General features: G+C 40.0%; 1 protein-coding gene across 2 annotated transcripts; it reads left to right on the plus strand.

Annotated features, from left to right (window-relative positions):
- Positions 1 to 534: 534 nt before the first annotated feature.
- On the plus strand, positions 535 to 16274 carry mettl25 (methyltransferase like 25). Of its 2 annotated transcripts, none has more exons than XM_042510937.2 (12): positions 535 to 842; positions 1884 to 2051; positions 2206 to 2309; positions 3048 to 3614; positions 3919 to 4066; positions 6883 to 6977; positions 8044 to 8073; positions 8638 to 8711; positions 10422 to 10515; positions 11999 to 12073; positions 12531 to 12602; positions 15943 to 16274. In XM_042510937.2, the coding sequence occupies exons 1-12, from the start codon at positions 626 to 628 to the stop codon at positions 16048 to 16050; spliced, it is 1752 nt and encodes a 583-aa protein (XP_042366871.2). In that variant the 5' UTR covers positions 535 to 625; the 3' UTR covers positions 16051 to 16274. The 2 variants fall into 2 exon arrangements, with proteins under 2 accessions (XP_042366871.2, XP_042366870.2); XM_042510936.2 differs by having other exon boundaries at positions 536 to 842; positions 2203 to 2309.
- Positions 16275 to 16545: the final 271 nt, after the last annotated feature.

Genomic DNA, 16545 nt, shown 5'->3' on the forward strand with positions numbered 1-16545 from the left:
TACCTTTTGTCCTCTCTCATGATATTTATGCGATGACCTTTTATTATTATAATTATTATTATTATTATTATTATTATTATTATTATTATTATTATTATTTTACTACTGTTTTTTTAAAAATCTATTTATTGATGTACAGCACTTCGGGCACTGTGTTGTTTTTAAATGTGCTCTTAAATAAATTTGGATTGGACTCAGTCGTGCAGCAGCTGAGTGGTTATGGTATCTGCCTCAAAACTGCAACATATTTAGATCAATTCAAACTGTAAGCCATTGCTGATATTAGATCTTTGCTTTTGGTTGTTAAGAAGCAGGAAATGAAAACTTCTTAAAATGTACAAAATATTAAGGGGTTTTAAATGGTTTTCTGGCTTTTAATTTGAACCAATCATAACGTTCCTTGCATAGGTTACGGTTGTAAAGGGCAACAATCCAATCAACTGACTTTAATTATTCTTCATTATTTTTCAAGAAATTAGTTAAAATAGAAATGAGTTAAAATAGCATGCGCTGCAAAAATCATCGAACTGTATTTTTCGACTGCTCACGTCTGCTTGTACATCAGCAGTGGACGACTTCCTGCATGCTTCACTTTATCTCGGGCCTTTTTTGACAGCTTTTTAATATGTTTTCCTCCTCACACAGCCTCGCAGAAATCCAACGTCGAATAGATGAAGTGAAACGGTTTCTGTCTGTGACTTTGAGCATCGCCAATGCCCACACTGTGGAGTTTTACACCCACGACGTGTGGAGCCGCTTCATGTGTGTGTGTCCTGAGGAGGTCCTGTCAGCTGTGAGCTCCTTTAGTGAGCAGCAGAGGGAGCCAGAGCTCAAAACTGCAGGTAAACACACACCCAGCTGCCCTGAAAACGGCTGTTTGTGTAAGGGCATCGTGGGTGCCATTGTAACCAAAGGCTTTGTTCATATTTAACAAATTGTATAACAATGCTTCATAGATGCTGGTTGCAGTCTGTTATCCTCACTCACTGGACGCCTCTAAATCTCCCTGAATCTTGCACACTGTTCCTTTAAGTATGATAAAACACATTTGCAGAAAAAGTATGGCTGCAGCTCACAGAAAATGGTCAACTATCAGATTCTATGACTTTTCTCAATAATAATAATAATAATAATAATAATGTGACGAAGAATGATTAAAAACAGCTGAAATTGTTATGATGGTCACAAACTGTTTTGACACAGATGATGGTCTAACAGCTGTTGTGGATTATCTGGATCAAAATCAATTGATTAACAAGCATTTATTAATATTTTACAAACAACCATTGCAGTATTATAAAGTAGTAGGTGTAAACACGGGCCAAAAGATTTTTTTTTTTTCAAAACCAGGAAACCCAAAAGCTGTTCTGGTTAATTTTGATGAATTAACACACACACACACACACACACACACACACTTTGTTTTTTGAGAAGCAAACAGATTTCATGGCGACTATTTCTTTAAATGAAAGTGGTTTTCAGCACTGTTCACAGTGAGGTTTGTGGCTTTTCCATCTTGCAGTTGAATTTTCAGAATGTAATTTTTCCAATGCTGAAAAAATAAAATTGCACCCCCCTCCTTTGTACTGGGGTTGCAGCATAAAACTTAAGCTATCTGCATGGCTGGATACCACTCGCGGTAAGCAAGACAATGTGTTTTTGTTGTAGTTTTGTTGTTGTTTGGGTGAACTCACCTTTAAGTGATTCCATCTCTAGCTCTAAAATACGAGCGTGTAATGTTTTAGTATCCTCCATGCACACCGAACGTAATACAAAATTCAACCTAATACAAAAAAGCTCAAACAATAGATGTTTTAAAAAAAATAATCTAGCACAATCTGGTGCAATAATACCATTTCTTCTGTGTTTGTCTCCCCAAACAGAGCAGTCCAGGACCACATTCGGGTTTTGCGATGATACAAAGCGGCTGGTTGATACCTGTGAGCTGCTGCAGGCGGCCAGGGCCCACTCTCTGCCGGGCCTTGGAGTCTGCATGAGCAGAGACGAGCTCCTGCAGGCCCTCAGGTCTAATGCTCCACCTGCAGGGACAGGTAGGGAAGAAAGGACCGTCTGAACACAGTGTCTCACGCTGAGAGAAGGAAACCAGTGTCCAGCTGTTCAGAAATTGATTTGGGGTCTTTGTAAAGGATAAAGTTTTGGGGCAAATATGACTTTGAGTAAAACGTGTTCTGTCTGACCCAGAAGCAGAGCTGGAGACGGATGAGTTCATGAACTCTAAGAAGTCTCATGAGGTCCAGTCCATGTCTGAGGTGGTGGCGTGTCTGGCTCAGCACTGTCGGGTCAAACAGGTAAAGGAACATTTTTATGCCTCCGAGCCGGCAACACGACAGCCGTGGCCAGAGGCGTGATGTTTTCGGGTTGTCCGTCTGTCCATATGAACATACTTCCCATTCATGTGAACTTGATATCTCAAGAACTCATGTTAGAATGTATTCAAATTTGGCACAAACCTCCACCTGAACTCAGTGATGAACTGGTAAGATTTTAGCGGTTAAAGGTCACTGTGACTCATAAACTCAAAATCATGAAGGCCTGAAGGGAATTTCTTTAAATGTGGCACAAACATCCACCTGAACTCAAAGATTAAGTGATTAAATGTTGGTGTTCAAAAGTTAAGGTGACCTTGTATCAATCTCATTCTTGTGAATGCGATATCTCGAGAAGGCCCTGCTGGAATCCCCTCAAATTTGGCACAATTTGATTAGATTTTGGTTTTCAAACTTAACTTAACTGTGAACTCCTGAAATGTTTTTGGCCATAACTCAAGAATTCAGGTGCTAATTATGATCAAATTTCACACAAATGACAAAATGATGAAGTCATGATACTTTATATCCAAAAGGTCAGCTTCACTGTGACATCATAATGTTCTGCAATAATACTTTTATGGCCATTATTCAATGCTTTGATTCAGGGACAGAAGGAGAGACATTTGGTCAGACAGGACTAAAAACAGATGGAAATTTTTATCCCAGTAATCTGATTTTTGTATTGGTTTTCTTTTCCATCTCTTCTCTCCCACTCAGGTGATAGATGTAGGCTCGGGGAAGGGCTACCTGAGCTCCTTCCTGTCTCTGCAGTACGGCCTCCAGGTCTACGGCATCGACTCATCCAGCACCAACACCCACGGAGCCCAGGAGAGGAACAGGAAGCTGAAGAAGTTCTCCAGGGCGTATCAGAAACGCAACAAGGCTGTGAGAGCACAGGGAGAGGTCACAAATTCACCCCAGGAGGAGTTAGTAGAAATAAAGCGGGGACTGGATCGAGACGATGATGTGTTAGATATTGATGGAGCAGGAACTGTGTCAAAAGAAGAGGAGAAAGTCAGCCTATCAGACATCAACACTGCAGTGGAAAGCTATTCAGAGCCAGAGGAGCTTTTCCTTAGCGCCCTATCAGTGGATGCAATACAGCCTACATCTCCCAGAGTTCCCCCCAGCCAGCTGAGTACCGAGGAGAGAGAGAGGAGAAAGAGGGAGAACCTGGAGAGGAAAGCTCAGAACAGAAGCACCAGCTCCAGCGTCATGTTTTCTCCCCTCACGTCATACGTTACTGCGGAAACGGAGCTCCGAGAGCTCATCAACGAGCTGGAGGTGAGCAACACCCCCCCCAAAAAAAGAAAAGAAATGTTGAAAATAGATTTACTGTGTGCTTGGGCAGCCGTGGTGGTGCAGATAGGAGGCCAGCCGCACAGTAAAGTAGCAAAGCCCGATTCCCAAAGCAGCTCCTGAAATTACAAGTCTGCCACAGCAGCTGGAGTTTGCATTACCAGAGCAAGTGTGGGATGTTATCGCGGTGCCAAATCTGCAGCGCGTCATCATCAATAAATTTTACCATCGATCTCCACCCCCTCCTCTCTGCTCTCTCCTTTCTCTGCGTGCTTTCTCCGAATTCCAGGATGCGGTCATGGTCGGCCTGCACACGTGTGGCGACTTGGCTCCCAGCACCCTGAGGATGTTTGTGGCTAAAGCGGAGCTGGCCGCAGTCTGCAGCGTGGGCTGCTGCTATCACCTGCTGTCTGAGGAGTTCGACCCTGCCGGACAGGGTAACCACACACACACACACACACACACACACACACACACACACACACACACACACACACACACACTGTGACACACGCAGATACAGATCACAGACAGGGACAGATTAGTGTGTTTGCGTCTGTCTCTCACACACACTCCACCCGTCTTAAGCGAACATATGGTTTCCGTTGTCCACAGAGCTCCCAGTCTGTCTCTCTCTTTCTCTCTCCTTCTTCTATCACTCACGCACGTCCCATAATCCCACCTCAGACACCTGCAGCGTTCGCCTCATCACTCTGATCCAATCTGCAATGAAATATCATCTTCCCACGCCAAGCCACATAAACACTTATAGTCATATTTTATAGTAAACAAGTCAAATGTTCCGCTGAGAGTCCAGAGACTCAGCCAAGTTACCCTTCTGGAGTTTGAGTTGAGCTCAGAAACTCGCTGTTCGAGCCATTAGAGCGGATTTATGGCTTTAGGATGGCTGTTAAACGCGGCTGAGAATGAGATTTTTTGACCTTTCTGATTGATCCTGTAAATATCATGTTGTATTTACTCTCGGTTTAGTAGGACTTTGCTGTTATTTAGTCAGCCTGGAATTCCACAATGAGGAGATTGTATAACCATGTTCCTAAAAACGTTTGGATGCTGAGTAAATAAAAACCAGTGGTGGAATTTAACCAGGTGCTGTACTTAAGTACAAATTTGAGTTACTTGAGCTTTTTTCATCCCACTTTTTAAAATTTGACCTCACTTTACTACATTTATGAGAAAGCTTTAATCAGTAGTTACTTTACAAATTAAGATTTTTGCATAAAAATCAGAAGAAACATTTTAAAAATATGTTTTTTCATATATATTAAACTCCTCAGCAGTTAACACAAGTACAGCTGAAATTTATCAATTAACTGATTGACAGAAAATTAACTGGCAACTATTTTTGATGAACATTTAAGATGTTTGCTCGTTTATTTTGAATAATTTTAGGGTTTTTTTTTTTGTAGATTTTATTGGATATGAACACTTTGAGTACATGTTTCTGATAATACTTACCTACTTTTACTTCAGTAACATTTTTAATGCAAGACTTTTATTTGCTTTCCCACGGTAGAGTCTTAACTTGCATTTATAGATGCAGCAACAAACTGTGTTTACTGACAATGTTTTTCCAAAGTGCTCCGGAGCCCATGTAGTAATATCCTTTATCCTTTCAGTTTTGGTTTTTAGCTTTGCTCCTAAATTCCTTTCAATTGTGCATTGAGAAATGTTGCCCCCAAACTCAGAATGAGTGTATATTTTACAAAAAACAATGAAGGTTTATCAGTTTTAACATTAAATATCTTGTCCTTATACTGCATTTAATTGAATCTAGGTTGAAATAGATATACCCATGGCTGCATTCTCTTTTTATTTACACAGCAACCCAACATTTTTGTTGCCTCACCTCAGAGGTCAATCAAGGTGCCAAAAGACATGATGATAGCTGGTATCGTCCTGGTTTCATGCTCCTTCGCAGCACACTTTACGAGGTATGAAACCGTCATGCTGGGACTGCGTATTCTGCAAATCTGTGAGAAAGAGCCATCGCTACAGTCGATACAGTATCGCGTCATCTCTTGTTAACAGCGTGACCTTCGACCCTCACGTCATCGGGGCTCCGTCGCAGCTCCAGCCAAGAGCGAGCGGAAAATGATATCACGACAGCTGATTGAAAACACTCTTTCTCGAACTCCAGCTTGATCTTTTAAAGACGTGAACAAAGGCACTCACACACACACACACACACACACTCACACTCTTTCTCTCCCCTGTTGGCCCTACAGTCGTTCTGGGATTCAGGCCAGCTTCTGTGGTGGCCTATCTCACCCTAAAAAAAGAGCTAAAGAGCTGAAAAGCTTCATTATGGAACGCTACATTTATGCGATTTGGGAATGAAGCAATTCCTTAAATGCATCATCCATGTTTAACACCATATGTGGAATCGAGACTCCGATCTCAAGCTGTTTACTCACAACAAGACGAGTACATTTAGGCGTCTGGAGCCACTCTACAGAAAATATTTGCAAGTGTACGATCGATGTAGAAATATTTGTCTCTCTAAATAGGAGTGCATGTACGTGGCCACTTCAGATGTGAACTCTAGCTACTATAAACAGCTCCGAGTACATACTGTAATGCACCCTTCAGGAGGAGGAAAGGCCTGTCCACTTCAATTGCCCTCCGAGGGCCTGTGTCAGCCAGCCATGCGCCTACCGGTGCAGAGAGGACGCTAACCTGATGGCTAACATGTTAGCATGTCCAGAACAGTTTGGGAGAGCCCGAGCAGCTGCAGTTATACATGTTATAACTGCGTCTTTTGACCGTGTCCCTCTGGATTCACTGCGCTTTGGCCTCAGTCACTGACCCTTTTAGAGATGACATGAAAACAATGGCAGGCTGTCAAGTAGTCACACTCTGTACCCTCCCACTGGGAATCTGTGTGTGTGTGTGTGTGTGTGTGTGTGTGTGTGTGTGTGTGTGTGTGTGTGTGTGTGTGTGTGTGTGTGTGTGTGTTTGTGTGTGTGCTATGGTTAGAAATGTGTGGCGCCTATTACTTAAGTCTTAATTCTCGTATTCACAGAAGCAAACAAAAAGAGGAAGATAGACGTCTTTGTCTTCATGACTTCAAAACTAAAATGTTTCCCACTTGTGCTCTCTTGAAGTTTCCCCAACCACCAAATATTTGAAATTCATACCCGCTGATTGCAGCTGTTTGGAAAAAAAACCCCACATTAATCAAGTGAACTGATCAATCAGTTCACCCCCATTATCTCTGTGTGCTCCCTCACAGAGAGTTCGCACGGCGTGTGTGGTTTCCCTCTGAGTCAGTACCTCCACGACCAGTCGTGGTTCTGCGGAAGGAACGCCAGGATGTCGGCATGTTTGGTGAGTTTGACACCACAAAAAAAGCGCTCAGCAGCATCTTTACTACATAAACATGTCTTCAGTCAACTGTTTTATATTTCCTGTTGGTAATGAGCAGACTATGTGGATTAAGAAGTATTTTCATGATTTTTTTGCTCGATTATTTTTATTGTCTCCCATGTTTCCCGTTGTCGTTTGTGTCTGTGTTTCTCTGTTTTGTATTTTAGGATTTTTATTATGTGCTCTGCAAATAAAGTTTGATTTGACTTGCTGTTGACAGAGGGCAGCAGCAAAACGTGTTTTGACCACCAAAAAAAAAAAGGTCCCACCCAAAAAATACAGATTTTGGTTTAAGTGTACACTATATATTTAGTGTATGTTCACCTCTTTACCTTGTGATTAGACAGTGATTTCTGGTGAGGAAATTAATTCGACATATATTTCTCTTAAAAGCCAGTCGTGATTTTAACATCGCTGATCACAGGAGCTACCGGTCGATTGCTGCCTCCATAAATTATATTGTTTGTGTTATGGTGTGACTTTGGTTTTTTAAAGGGGTTAGTTAGATATAGTCTCTCGAAGCAGCCGCAGACCAGCAGCTTCTGTGTTCGGGGAGACAAAATCACTGCTTTTGTCAGTGGAGTCTGGTGGCATAAACGAGAGCATAGATGAGGAACTACACACTGTCTGGTAGAGAGGGAAAACGATGAAAACGTTCTAAATATAGTGCACACTTCAACTTTTTAAGATTATAGGTGGGTGAAATGCATACTGTTGCCGCCCCGCGTCCACAGCAGTGCAATGCTTCCATTCCCTTTTATCCATGCTTAGTATAAGTCGTTGAAAACTATCATATTTTTGTCCAGCAGGTAAGATATATATCTTGTGGCGCTAGTCCATGTGTACCGCTGTATAATATACTGCTGTATTAGCAGACGGCTCCACGGGTACTCCCAAAATACCTGAAAATATTTTATTCATGAGTTTATTTAACATTTAGTACTTTTTTCTTACCTTTGCAACTAGAGCTCAGTGTTTCCCAAGATTTATTTTGGCCTAACACTTTTTTTTCTCCTCTCAATAACAGGCACTCGAGAGAGTTTCCCTCGGCCAAGGGGTAAGTAAGACACGCACACCAACTGTAATCAATATATACATTATTAGTCACCATCGCACAAGAATGGGAGTTAAATGTCTTTCTTCAAACTGTCATGACTTCATGCACATCAAAACAAATCTATCAGAATGTTTTAAACATAAAATTTGGGGCATTCACAATCACTGAAACCTGTGTTATCTTCAGATCTTTAAACAATCAGCCCGTTAATTCTGCTATTGTTTCAAGTCTGTGATTGACTCCAGTGTTTTTATTTGAAATGTGGAGCTCAGAGCTCTGGGCCGAAGCCTGATACATGATACCAGCAGCCATTAATATGGAATGTTTATAAATATTAATGCAATCACGGCAAGATTGATTACTTGTTGGAACTGGGGTCTGAATCCAAAAACAGCCCTGATTGCCTGCTAGCCGTGCATCAGGCTCGGAAAGTGTCGGAAATATTCATCAACTGTTCGCACACATGCTGGAAAAGGAATCACGAGGGAATAGCAAACTTTTTAAGTGAAAATTACTGTAAACAGGGTTGTGTTGAGTCAAGTCTTCTTTGATTTTTTTCTGCAGATTCAGATGGAGTCTCTGTTTTATCGGGCGGTTCTTCATGTAATTCTGAGGGATCACTACAGCTGCTTTAAAAGGTAACATCCAGCAGTTAACATCTGGCATCACTTTAATGAGAGGAATTACAGCAAGTGTATCACACTTTAATGTTATCTGGTTGTTATTTCATAGTGTGCACATTTAATAACACCTGAGGTAAAGCTTCACATTTCAGAAGCATTATGCAGGATAGAAACTTTTGGGTTTTTTTTACTCTGGAAGTTCTTGTTCCTGTTTTATTTTTTTTCCAGTTTGCATCGTACGCTTTAGTGGTGGCACAAAATGGTTGATTAAGATAAGGATTAGCCAACAATTTTAATGGTCAGTTGACTTTTTTTTCAAGTAAAAATGACAAACATTTACTGTGTTTCAGCCTCTTAAATGTGTTTATGTGGTTTTAAATAGAATATTTTTGGGTCTTGGACTGTCGGTCAGACAAAAATAAGCAATTTGCAGATGTCAACTTTGGCTGTAGGAATTGTGTAGCATATTTTCTGCTTTTATCCTACAGAGTTGTACTGCATTCACTCGAGAAAATATGCTGCTTTGTGAGCATTTCCATGAAAATATTTTTTTCAGTAGTTCTTAGATAATATCCTCATTAATTCAGAAGAAAAGAGCATATTTCTTTTCCATGAAAACCTTTTTTTTTTTTAAATCTGAAATGATCATCACACTATTTCATATAATCAAGAATTAAACCTTTCATTCTGGTGATTTTTTTTTAAGTTTAAGATGACGTGTTACTTCAAAAAAACGTGAAGAATTTGTTTCCAATGGAAACATTATCATTATTTGTTAATTCAGGAAAAAAAGGGGACATATTTGATTATTTTTTTTAAGTAAATGCAGAATGCTTCCATATTTTTCTTATATTGTATAGAGTGAATTAAGGAGGGGAACCGCTGAATGTAGAAAAGTTAGAAATTTGATATTCTAATATGTGCACAAATCAATGTCATTCAGGACACTGATGGTTTTGGAGTAGCGGCTCCTCTATCTGGATTGCAACATTTTATAGTTTCTCACTTTCACTTCTGCATTCAGCAGCTCCGTTCTTAATATTTTATTGTGTGAAAAATAAGTTAAACAAAACATTCGATAATAAAAAAGATAGCTGCATCCTTTATGGACTTGCTGTTTTTTATTCATCGATATTAATCTTTTGTGCTCATGGAATATCCTGAAGAACATGAAGAAAAGGCAGAATAAACCGCAGTTTGGCCTTGGTTCAGTTTGTTGAGCTCTACTTTCCAATTATGAGTAACTGCTGGCTCTCAAAGTTTGAAACCTGCTGGTTTAAACCCATAAAATCTAAAGTTATGGGGTCATTTGCTTTTGTTATTTTGCATTCCTAATGAGTGAGAATTTTCAGGCGTTTCGGTCCAGATATTCAGTGCATTACAGTTCTTGCTCTCCTCTAACTAACTAAATTGAACTGTAGACAGGTTGACATTAGCTCTTATCAAATGCCTTCAAAGACAAGGAGCATCCTCTTCTGCCCTGTGACCTTTTGTTTAATGACTAACATCAGATCAGGATCGAAAACCCATTACTTTTGTCTGAGGAGCACCTATTCATCACAGTTTAGTCCTTTAGACATGTTAAACAGTTTGATTCGGGTTGCCAAGGATGTGATTCAGGGAATACAACAGGAAAGTAAAGGAGTGAGTGCTGTTTATTTCACTGGGCAGAGATGGGATGTTCAGGGATTGAGAATGATGTATGTTTGTGTATTTGCTCTGCAGTGAAAAGAGAGTTGGGAATGTCTACTCCAAGGCTAAATCCTTTGTGGACTACGTTCGCCGAGCTCTACGCAAACTGGAACTGGATGAATCGAAGGTCAGAAACACAATAATAACAAAAAACAAGACTGTCCAGAGACACACAGAGGAAAGAGTCATCATTTGGCGCTAATGTGGGGAAATTGTTTCCTTGTTGATGTTTATTGAGAAAATATTTCAGTTCATGTCGGGTTAGTTAGTGAAATACACAACCCTTTGAGAACCCTGTTCGCACCTGGTTTTAACGTGTCTCAACTGGTTGGCTCATAAGTGGACATCTCTAAGTCCAAGTATGAATGCACAGTTTGTCCTCAATGCGTCTTTAGATCTGATTGCTTAGACAGACCATATTTGGTGGTCATATGGCCACATGGTCATTTCAGCTGACATCTTCTGCTTAGGTGGAAGTACGTTTCACTGCAACCTCCCAGCTTTTCTTCCTACCGCTCCTCCTGATATCTCTGTCCGCCCACAATGTCTGAAAGAAGAACTAGACACAGTGTTGGAGGCAGGAACCCATACGTAGCCGTACGGACATCGATCTAAACCCTGGATCTTTTTTGTGTTTCCACCACGGTTGACGCTCAAATGCAGGCGAAGTTATAACCAGATTCATCCAGCTCCTGCTGTGTTTCCTCTTCAACGACGATGCAGAGGAACATCTGCACCTCGTTGATCGCCCACTGAACAGGGTTTGGGCGCCAGCATTTTCAGACCAAAAAAGAACTGGCTCTAGCATTTGGAGTCCCTGTTGCAATCAGTGGGATGTTTAAAAATAGCGTTTGTGCATCGGGTCTTTGTCAAGCAAAGCTGTAGATTCTCTCTTGACCAATCAACGGACTGTAGTGTTTCTAACTTCACTTGTTAGTATCAGATTAGAGTGCTAGCTACTTCAACAGAAGAGTAATGAAAACACGGGATGCACTCGAGTGTTTTTTGTTGGTACCATCCACAATTTCTAACAATGGAAACTCAAAAATAACTGTTCTAATGCTTAACAAACTGAACTGAACTGCTTGGTGGAAACGAGGCATCTGTCGAATTGGCTTCAAAGGTTAGCTCCGGTCCTAGGGGCTTGGTTTACATCCGAAATACGGCTGTGCAGCCATTTCATCATCTTCTTACAGTTTCTGGCAGCTTAGGCACAAGAAGTGCTGCCTTCCAGCGAATAAAGTAACTACACGTTTGGTCTGAAACTCAACGCCAGGTGTCAACAGACAGACTTAGAGCTGTTGATTTGTATTGTATCACTCGAGATGCATGTAAACACCAGGTGTAAACAAGGTCTTGGTTTAGGGTGTTGCCAGGCACCGGGATGTTGAGGTCATCTAAATCCCTGGGTATCCATGGGAATACGGATGACGTGTTTCTGTCTGTGTAATGTCACTTGCAACTCCAGAAGACATAAACCTTTTTTTCTTTTCCTTTTCCTCCTTCAACTCCTCTTCATGTTCACCTTTCATTTCGACCTTCATATTCCCCAGTATTAACTATTAAAGCTCATATTTTGACCACATGCATGACGCTCTCTTTCTGTTCAGCTCTCTGACAGCGACATCCAGGATTACCACGACACATACAGACCACGAATGGACGAGATGCACGCCTTTAATTTGGTGAGTCCTCTATACATTTTTAACAGAACTGGTTAGCACGAAAAACATTTTCATTCCTGTAAAATGAGATGTATAATGGCAATAAATTGCAGACCATTAAGTGAGATCATTGCAGTCTGTAGGGAAGTAATACAGAAATGATTGTACAGAAATGAGAAGAAAACCAGCCTCTGGTTTCAGCTGAGGCCACTAATTGTGGTGTCAACCAACATACCAATTTTCGTTCATGATATAAAGCAGTGAAATGGTTTTTGGGTTTTGCCCACCAGCTACTGGGGAAATCACTGGTCATGGTGAGTTTGAGTATGTATGTATGTAGATTCAGTATTAGAAACCGCCTAAAAGGGACAATTTACAAGCACTTTGTATCACATAGATAAAGATCCCTGTGGGAAACACTGACATGAAATAAATAAATATTTATTTTAAGTCCTCTCTTGTCTTCATTTTTTTGCAGTTGAAAGTAACCCTGGCTCCCTGTATTGAAGGTCTGGTTTTGCTCGATCGCCTCTGCTACCTGAAAGAACAGGTAAATTCATTTCAATCTCTCATTGCAGAAAATGAATTAGTTTTGGAGGTGTGGCTCTGCTCCCATGATTTGGCAGAACCTGGAATGCTCAAAAGTCACATGATCTTGGAGTGATACTGAAAAGACTCTGCGGGGAAACAGGCTGTGGCGTAGCAGCAAAAGAGTATGCAAAAGGCCCTATTTAAACGATGTGCATGCATGATCTGAAGACAACAAGTATCACGGGACATTTAAGCAGCAAGACTAAAAAGTGTAGTTATAAACTTTACAGAAGAGACAGAAGTTAATGTTGAGATGAATAAAAAGGTTACGTTGCTCCTTGTCTTTAAATGTGCACAGCGTCTCTCTTAATCGAGAGTCAGCAGCTCTGCTCTGCTGACTGCTTTGTTCACATTTAAGAAAATGTAATTCATATTTCCCTCATTAATGATGTATTATTTCACCCAGCCGTAACCCACCCGCACGTCTCAGTGTGTGTAACAAGCAGAGAGTTCACGAGCAGTGAGCCCGCCGATGTTTGCGCATCTTATTATCTGCATAATGAACCCTTTAAATAGCAGGAAAGTACTGCACCATTCTGATTTTCAGCCAGGCTTTTGTTTTGGTCAATGATGAAATAGCATGTTAAAATAATAAATAAATATATAATATATAATAAATAGTGTGTGGAACATCTGACTTCAACATCCACTACAGCAGAACTCAACAGTCTGGACTTTGTTAAAAACCAGAATTAAATTTCTTTATATAAAAAAAATGAGACTTTTTTTCAAATCTTTTTGTTAATTATGTGACAGGGTAGGAAATGTGAATCTATTTTAGGCAATATTTTATTTAGGGCTACTTGATGGTGAGAGTTATCATTAGAATCTATTCACAGTATATTTTCTCATCTTTTGATTTCTAAAATGTCATTAGAAGTTTCCAGAGCCCATGGTGCGGTTTTCACATTGATAGTTTCAAAACACAAAGATACACTCTTTCTATTACAAAAGCCCAAGAAAACCAGCAGATATTCACATTTCTGAAGCTATAACTAGTAAATCTTTGCTTTTGGAAAAAAAAACTTAGTGATTAATTTTTCCGTCAAAATTTTGATTATTTTTTTCTGTACCTAATACCCAAGCAATTAGCAGATATAATTGTACATGTAATCTTACATTTTTGTGAGTAAAAGTCTCAAACCCACTCTGAAAACAAATTTAAACACCAGAAAATATAGAACAAAGCTTTAGTAACATTTAAATAAGTGCAGTTGCAACTCAGTGATTCACATCAGCAGTCATGTGAAGCACAGGCCTCACTTATTCTCATTTTTCAGCAGGAGTCCTCTTTATAATTTACTCGTACAGCTTGTTGATTGGGAATTGAAATTTGCTTCCCAGTTGATGAAAGCGAACCCACAGAAATCTCCGCTGAGATCTAGAAAACTTTTTAAATTTTTTTTTATTCAGCCCACTGACAATATTAAAGGTGTTGTCTAAATTAAAGCCAGCCGGCAATTTAACGTCTCGTGCTTCTGCAGCCAAACACAACATGCTGATCTTTAGCCTGAGTCACTGCGATGAGAAATGAACACGCTGAAAGCTTTGAAGTCGTGATTACATGCGTGGCTGTGTGTCGGATGGACTTCCCCAATAGGGTTGAATAATCAAACAATATAACGTCAAGAGCGCCGGTCAGCTTTGAGGGATCTCCCTGGAGGAGGAGCGGAGGAGGAGAAAGAGGAGGTGATGTATGGATGTGAATATGATCCATGTGATGATAAGTGTGCTGAAGCGTGTTCAGCCTTAAAAAATGATATAAACACACGCAGATCAGGTTGTCCTGTTTTCAGAACTCTGATTATTATCCAAAATATAGTGTAACTTTCCACAGGTTTCCATAGTGTCTTCAGACCCCTGCTGCAAACACTAAGGCACTTATTAACCCTTTGGAATCTAAGGGTTGTTTTTTTTTTTTGTAGGCCAACGCAGAAGTTAGCATTTCCCTGGTTTTGTGGTGAGAATTTTAGTAACACAAATGCAACCGATTACGAGCAGCTAAACACTGTTTGTATCTGGTTTCACTCTTTAAGGAACTTCTCAAAGTGCTTAACACAGCACAAGAAGCATAAAGGCTCTTTTAATTGCATGATTAGAAGGCTAACATAGAATAATGCATGAACAGCCCCGAGAATAACCTGAAGTTTTCCCGTTTTACCCGTTTTCACTAGGACTGCAGTAACATACCGGTTTTTAGATTTACCGTGATTTGAAAATTGATGATTATCATACTGTGCACATTTGCTTATCTATGATATCTTTTTGAAAAATCAACTGGATAAAGATCTTTTTTAGTTATTTTCGCACACTTACATCAAAAAAGTAGTTTGGAGTCTTGATTTCAATGATAAAACACATGTTCAACCAAAACAAATCTTTCCGTTGATATTCCTCTAAGTGTCATTCTGACTAGTTTCCACAGTAGAACCCTCTTATAATGACCATGTCTGTCTGGGTCAGAAATCATTTTCTTTATTTCTAGCACAGATTACCATCTGATTGACATTTGACAATGGTGGCAATACTAGCCAGTATTATTTATCCACATGATAAGGAAAGCTTCAACCACAGGTGGATTTCCCCGTGCGCATTTCTCTCTCCATCACAGCTTTGACTGTTGTTTTAGTAGACTACACAAGGTCACTTGAGGAACGCCAAGTTTCGCTGCTGCATCTAGTGGGCTCATTTTTAGCAGTTTGTCATAAGCTTTGAAGAGTCTTTTCATCGAGAGAAAATTATTTTTTTCCTATCATGATTTTAATGAGCATGCAACACCAGCCTCAGATACCCAGCTGGAAGCAGACCAGCTACCACGAGGTAAGTATGACAGGAACTGAGTAGAAAAAATGAAATTACTACATGTTTTTCAATTTGTTGTCATGTATTAAAAGACCAAAATGAACACTGTAAATTGACCATTTAATTGCAATAAGTAAATTATTTAAAATATGTATATAGGAATTATTCTGTACAAGCTTTTCGATGCATGTAAATGGTTTCATTACTGTAACTGTAATTACTATATGCAGATTCTACTGTACCACTAAATGACCTACAACTAAACAGCTAGCCATCAATAAAGACAAACTTGTTTTACACATGAACAGGAGTCCACCTGACACAATATTTGTACAGATGTTTCTTCTCTGGGGATTCAGTAGAGAAATCTTTAATCGAGAGAACATCATACGGCGGAGGATGCCAGAGGTCACAAAGCCAAACTGGGAGGAGAATCATTTAATGTCCATGTGTTTTTTATTTGGTTCTTTTGTGTTTTATTGTTTTATGTCTTGCAGGAGGATTTACCATTCTCTGCACTGGTGCAACTCTTTGATCCCCTGCTGTCACCGAGATGTTACGCCGTCGTCGGACTGAAGAGTTATGAGGACAGAATTTCATTTTGATGAACTTATACATATGCACATGATTATAACGCGCTGCTTCAGAGGTCATGATTATACATGATTGTATCAGCAATCGCACTTGAGTGTATGTGCTTGTTTTGATTATATGTATGATTTAATCTAAGTGTTGTAATTTATTTATGCAGTCTCTTTCAGCAACATCTTGTTCTGTTTTATATACTTTACTGTTTTTGATGAAAAATAAATCTCTGTGTTTTTTAGCGTTTAGTCCTTGACTGTGTGCTTCCTCATGAAAACACATGCTCAAAACACCTGGAAAAACTGTCAGTCCTGTTTGATTGAATTGTATCCATCTCAGCCTTTTGTCTTCATGTTTCGTGACCCTTCTTTTTAAGGAGCGTTCAGGGAGCCGGGGCCATTGTGGGATTTAGGGAAGCTCGGATCCCCTCTGTTGACAGGTCTGGAAACCCCATTTTTAGGTTCCCAAACCGGAGGAAGTAGGGGGAAAGATAGACAGGGCAAGAGGCGCCCTTG

The sequence above is a fragment of the Plectropomus leopardus genome, chromosome 22 (assembly GCF_026936395.1).
Source record: "Plectropomus leopardus strain MGB_pleo_1.0 chromosome 22, ASM2693639v1, whole genome shotgun sequence".
NCBI classification, from domain to species: domain Eukaryota; kingdom Metazoa; phylum Chordata; class Actinopteri; order Perciformes; family Serranidae; genus Plectropomus; species Plectropomus leopardus.

Bases quoted from the DNA above. Each gene is read 5' to 3' on its own strand.
- mettl25 (XM_042510936.2), top strand. From the start codon at position 626: ATGTTTTCCTCCTCACACAGCCTCGCAGAAATCCAACGTCGAATAGAT. The intron at 2,310-3,047 runs GTAAAGGAACAT...TCTCCCACTCAG, and splicing joins AGCACTGTCGGGTCAAACAG to GTGATAGATGTAGGCTCGGG. The intron at 6,978-8,043 runs GTGAGTTTGACA...TCTCAATAACAG, and splicing joins CCAGGATGTCGGCATGTTTG to GCACTCGAGAGAGTTTCCCT.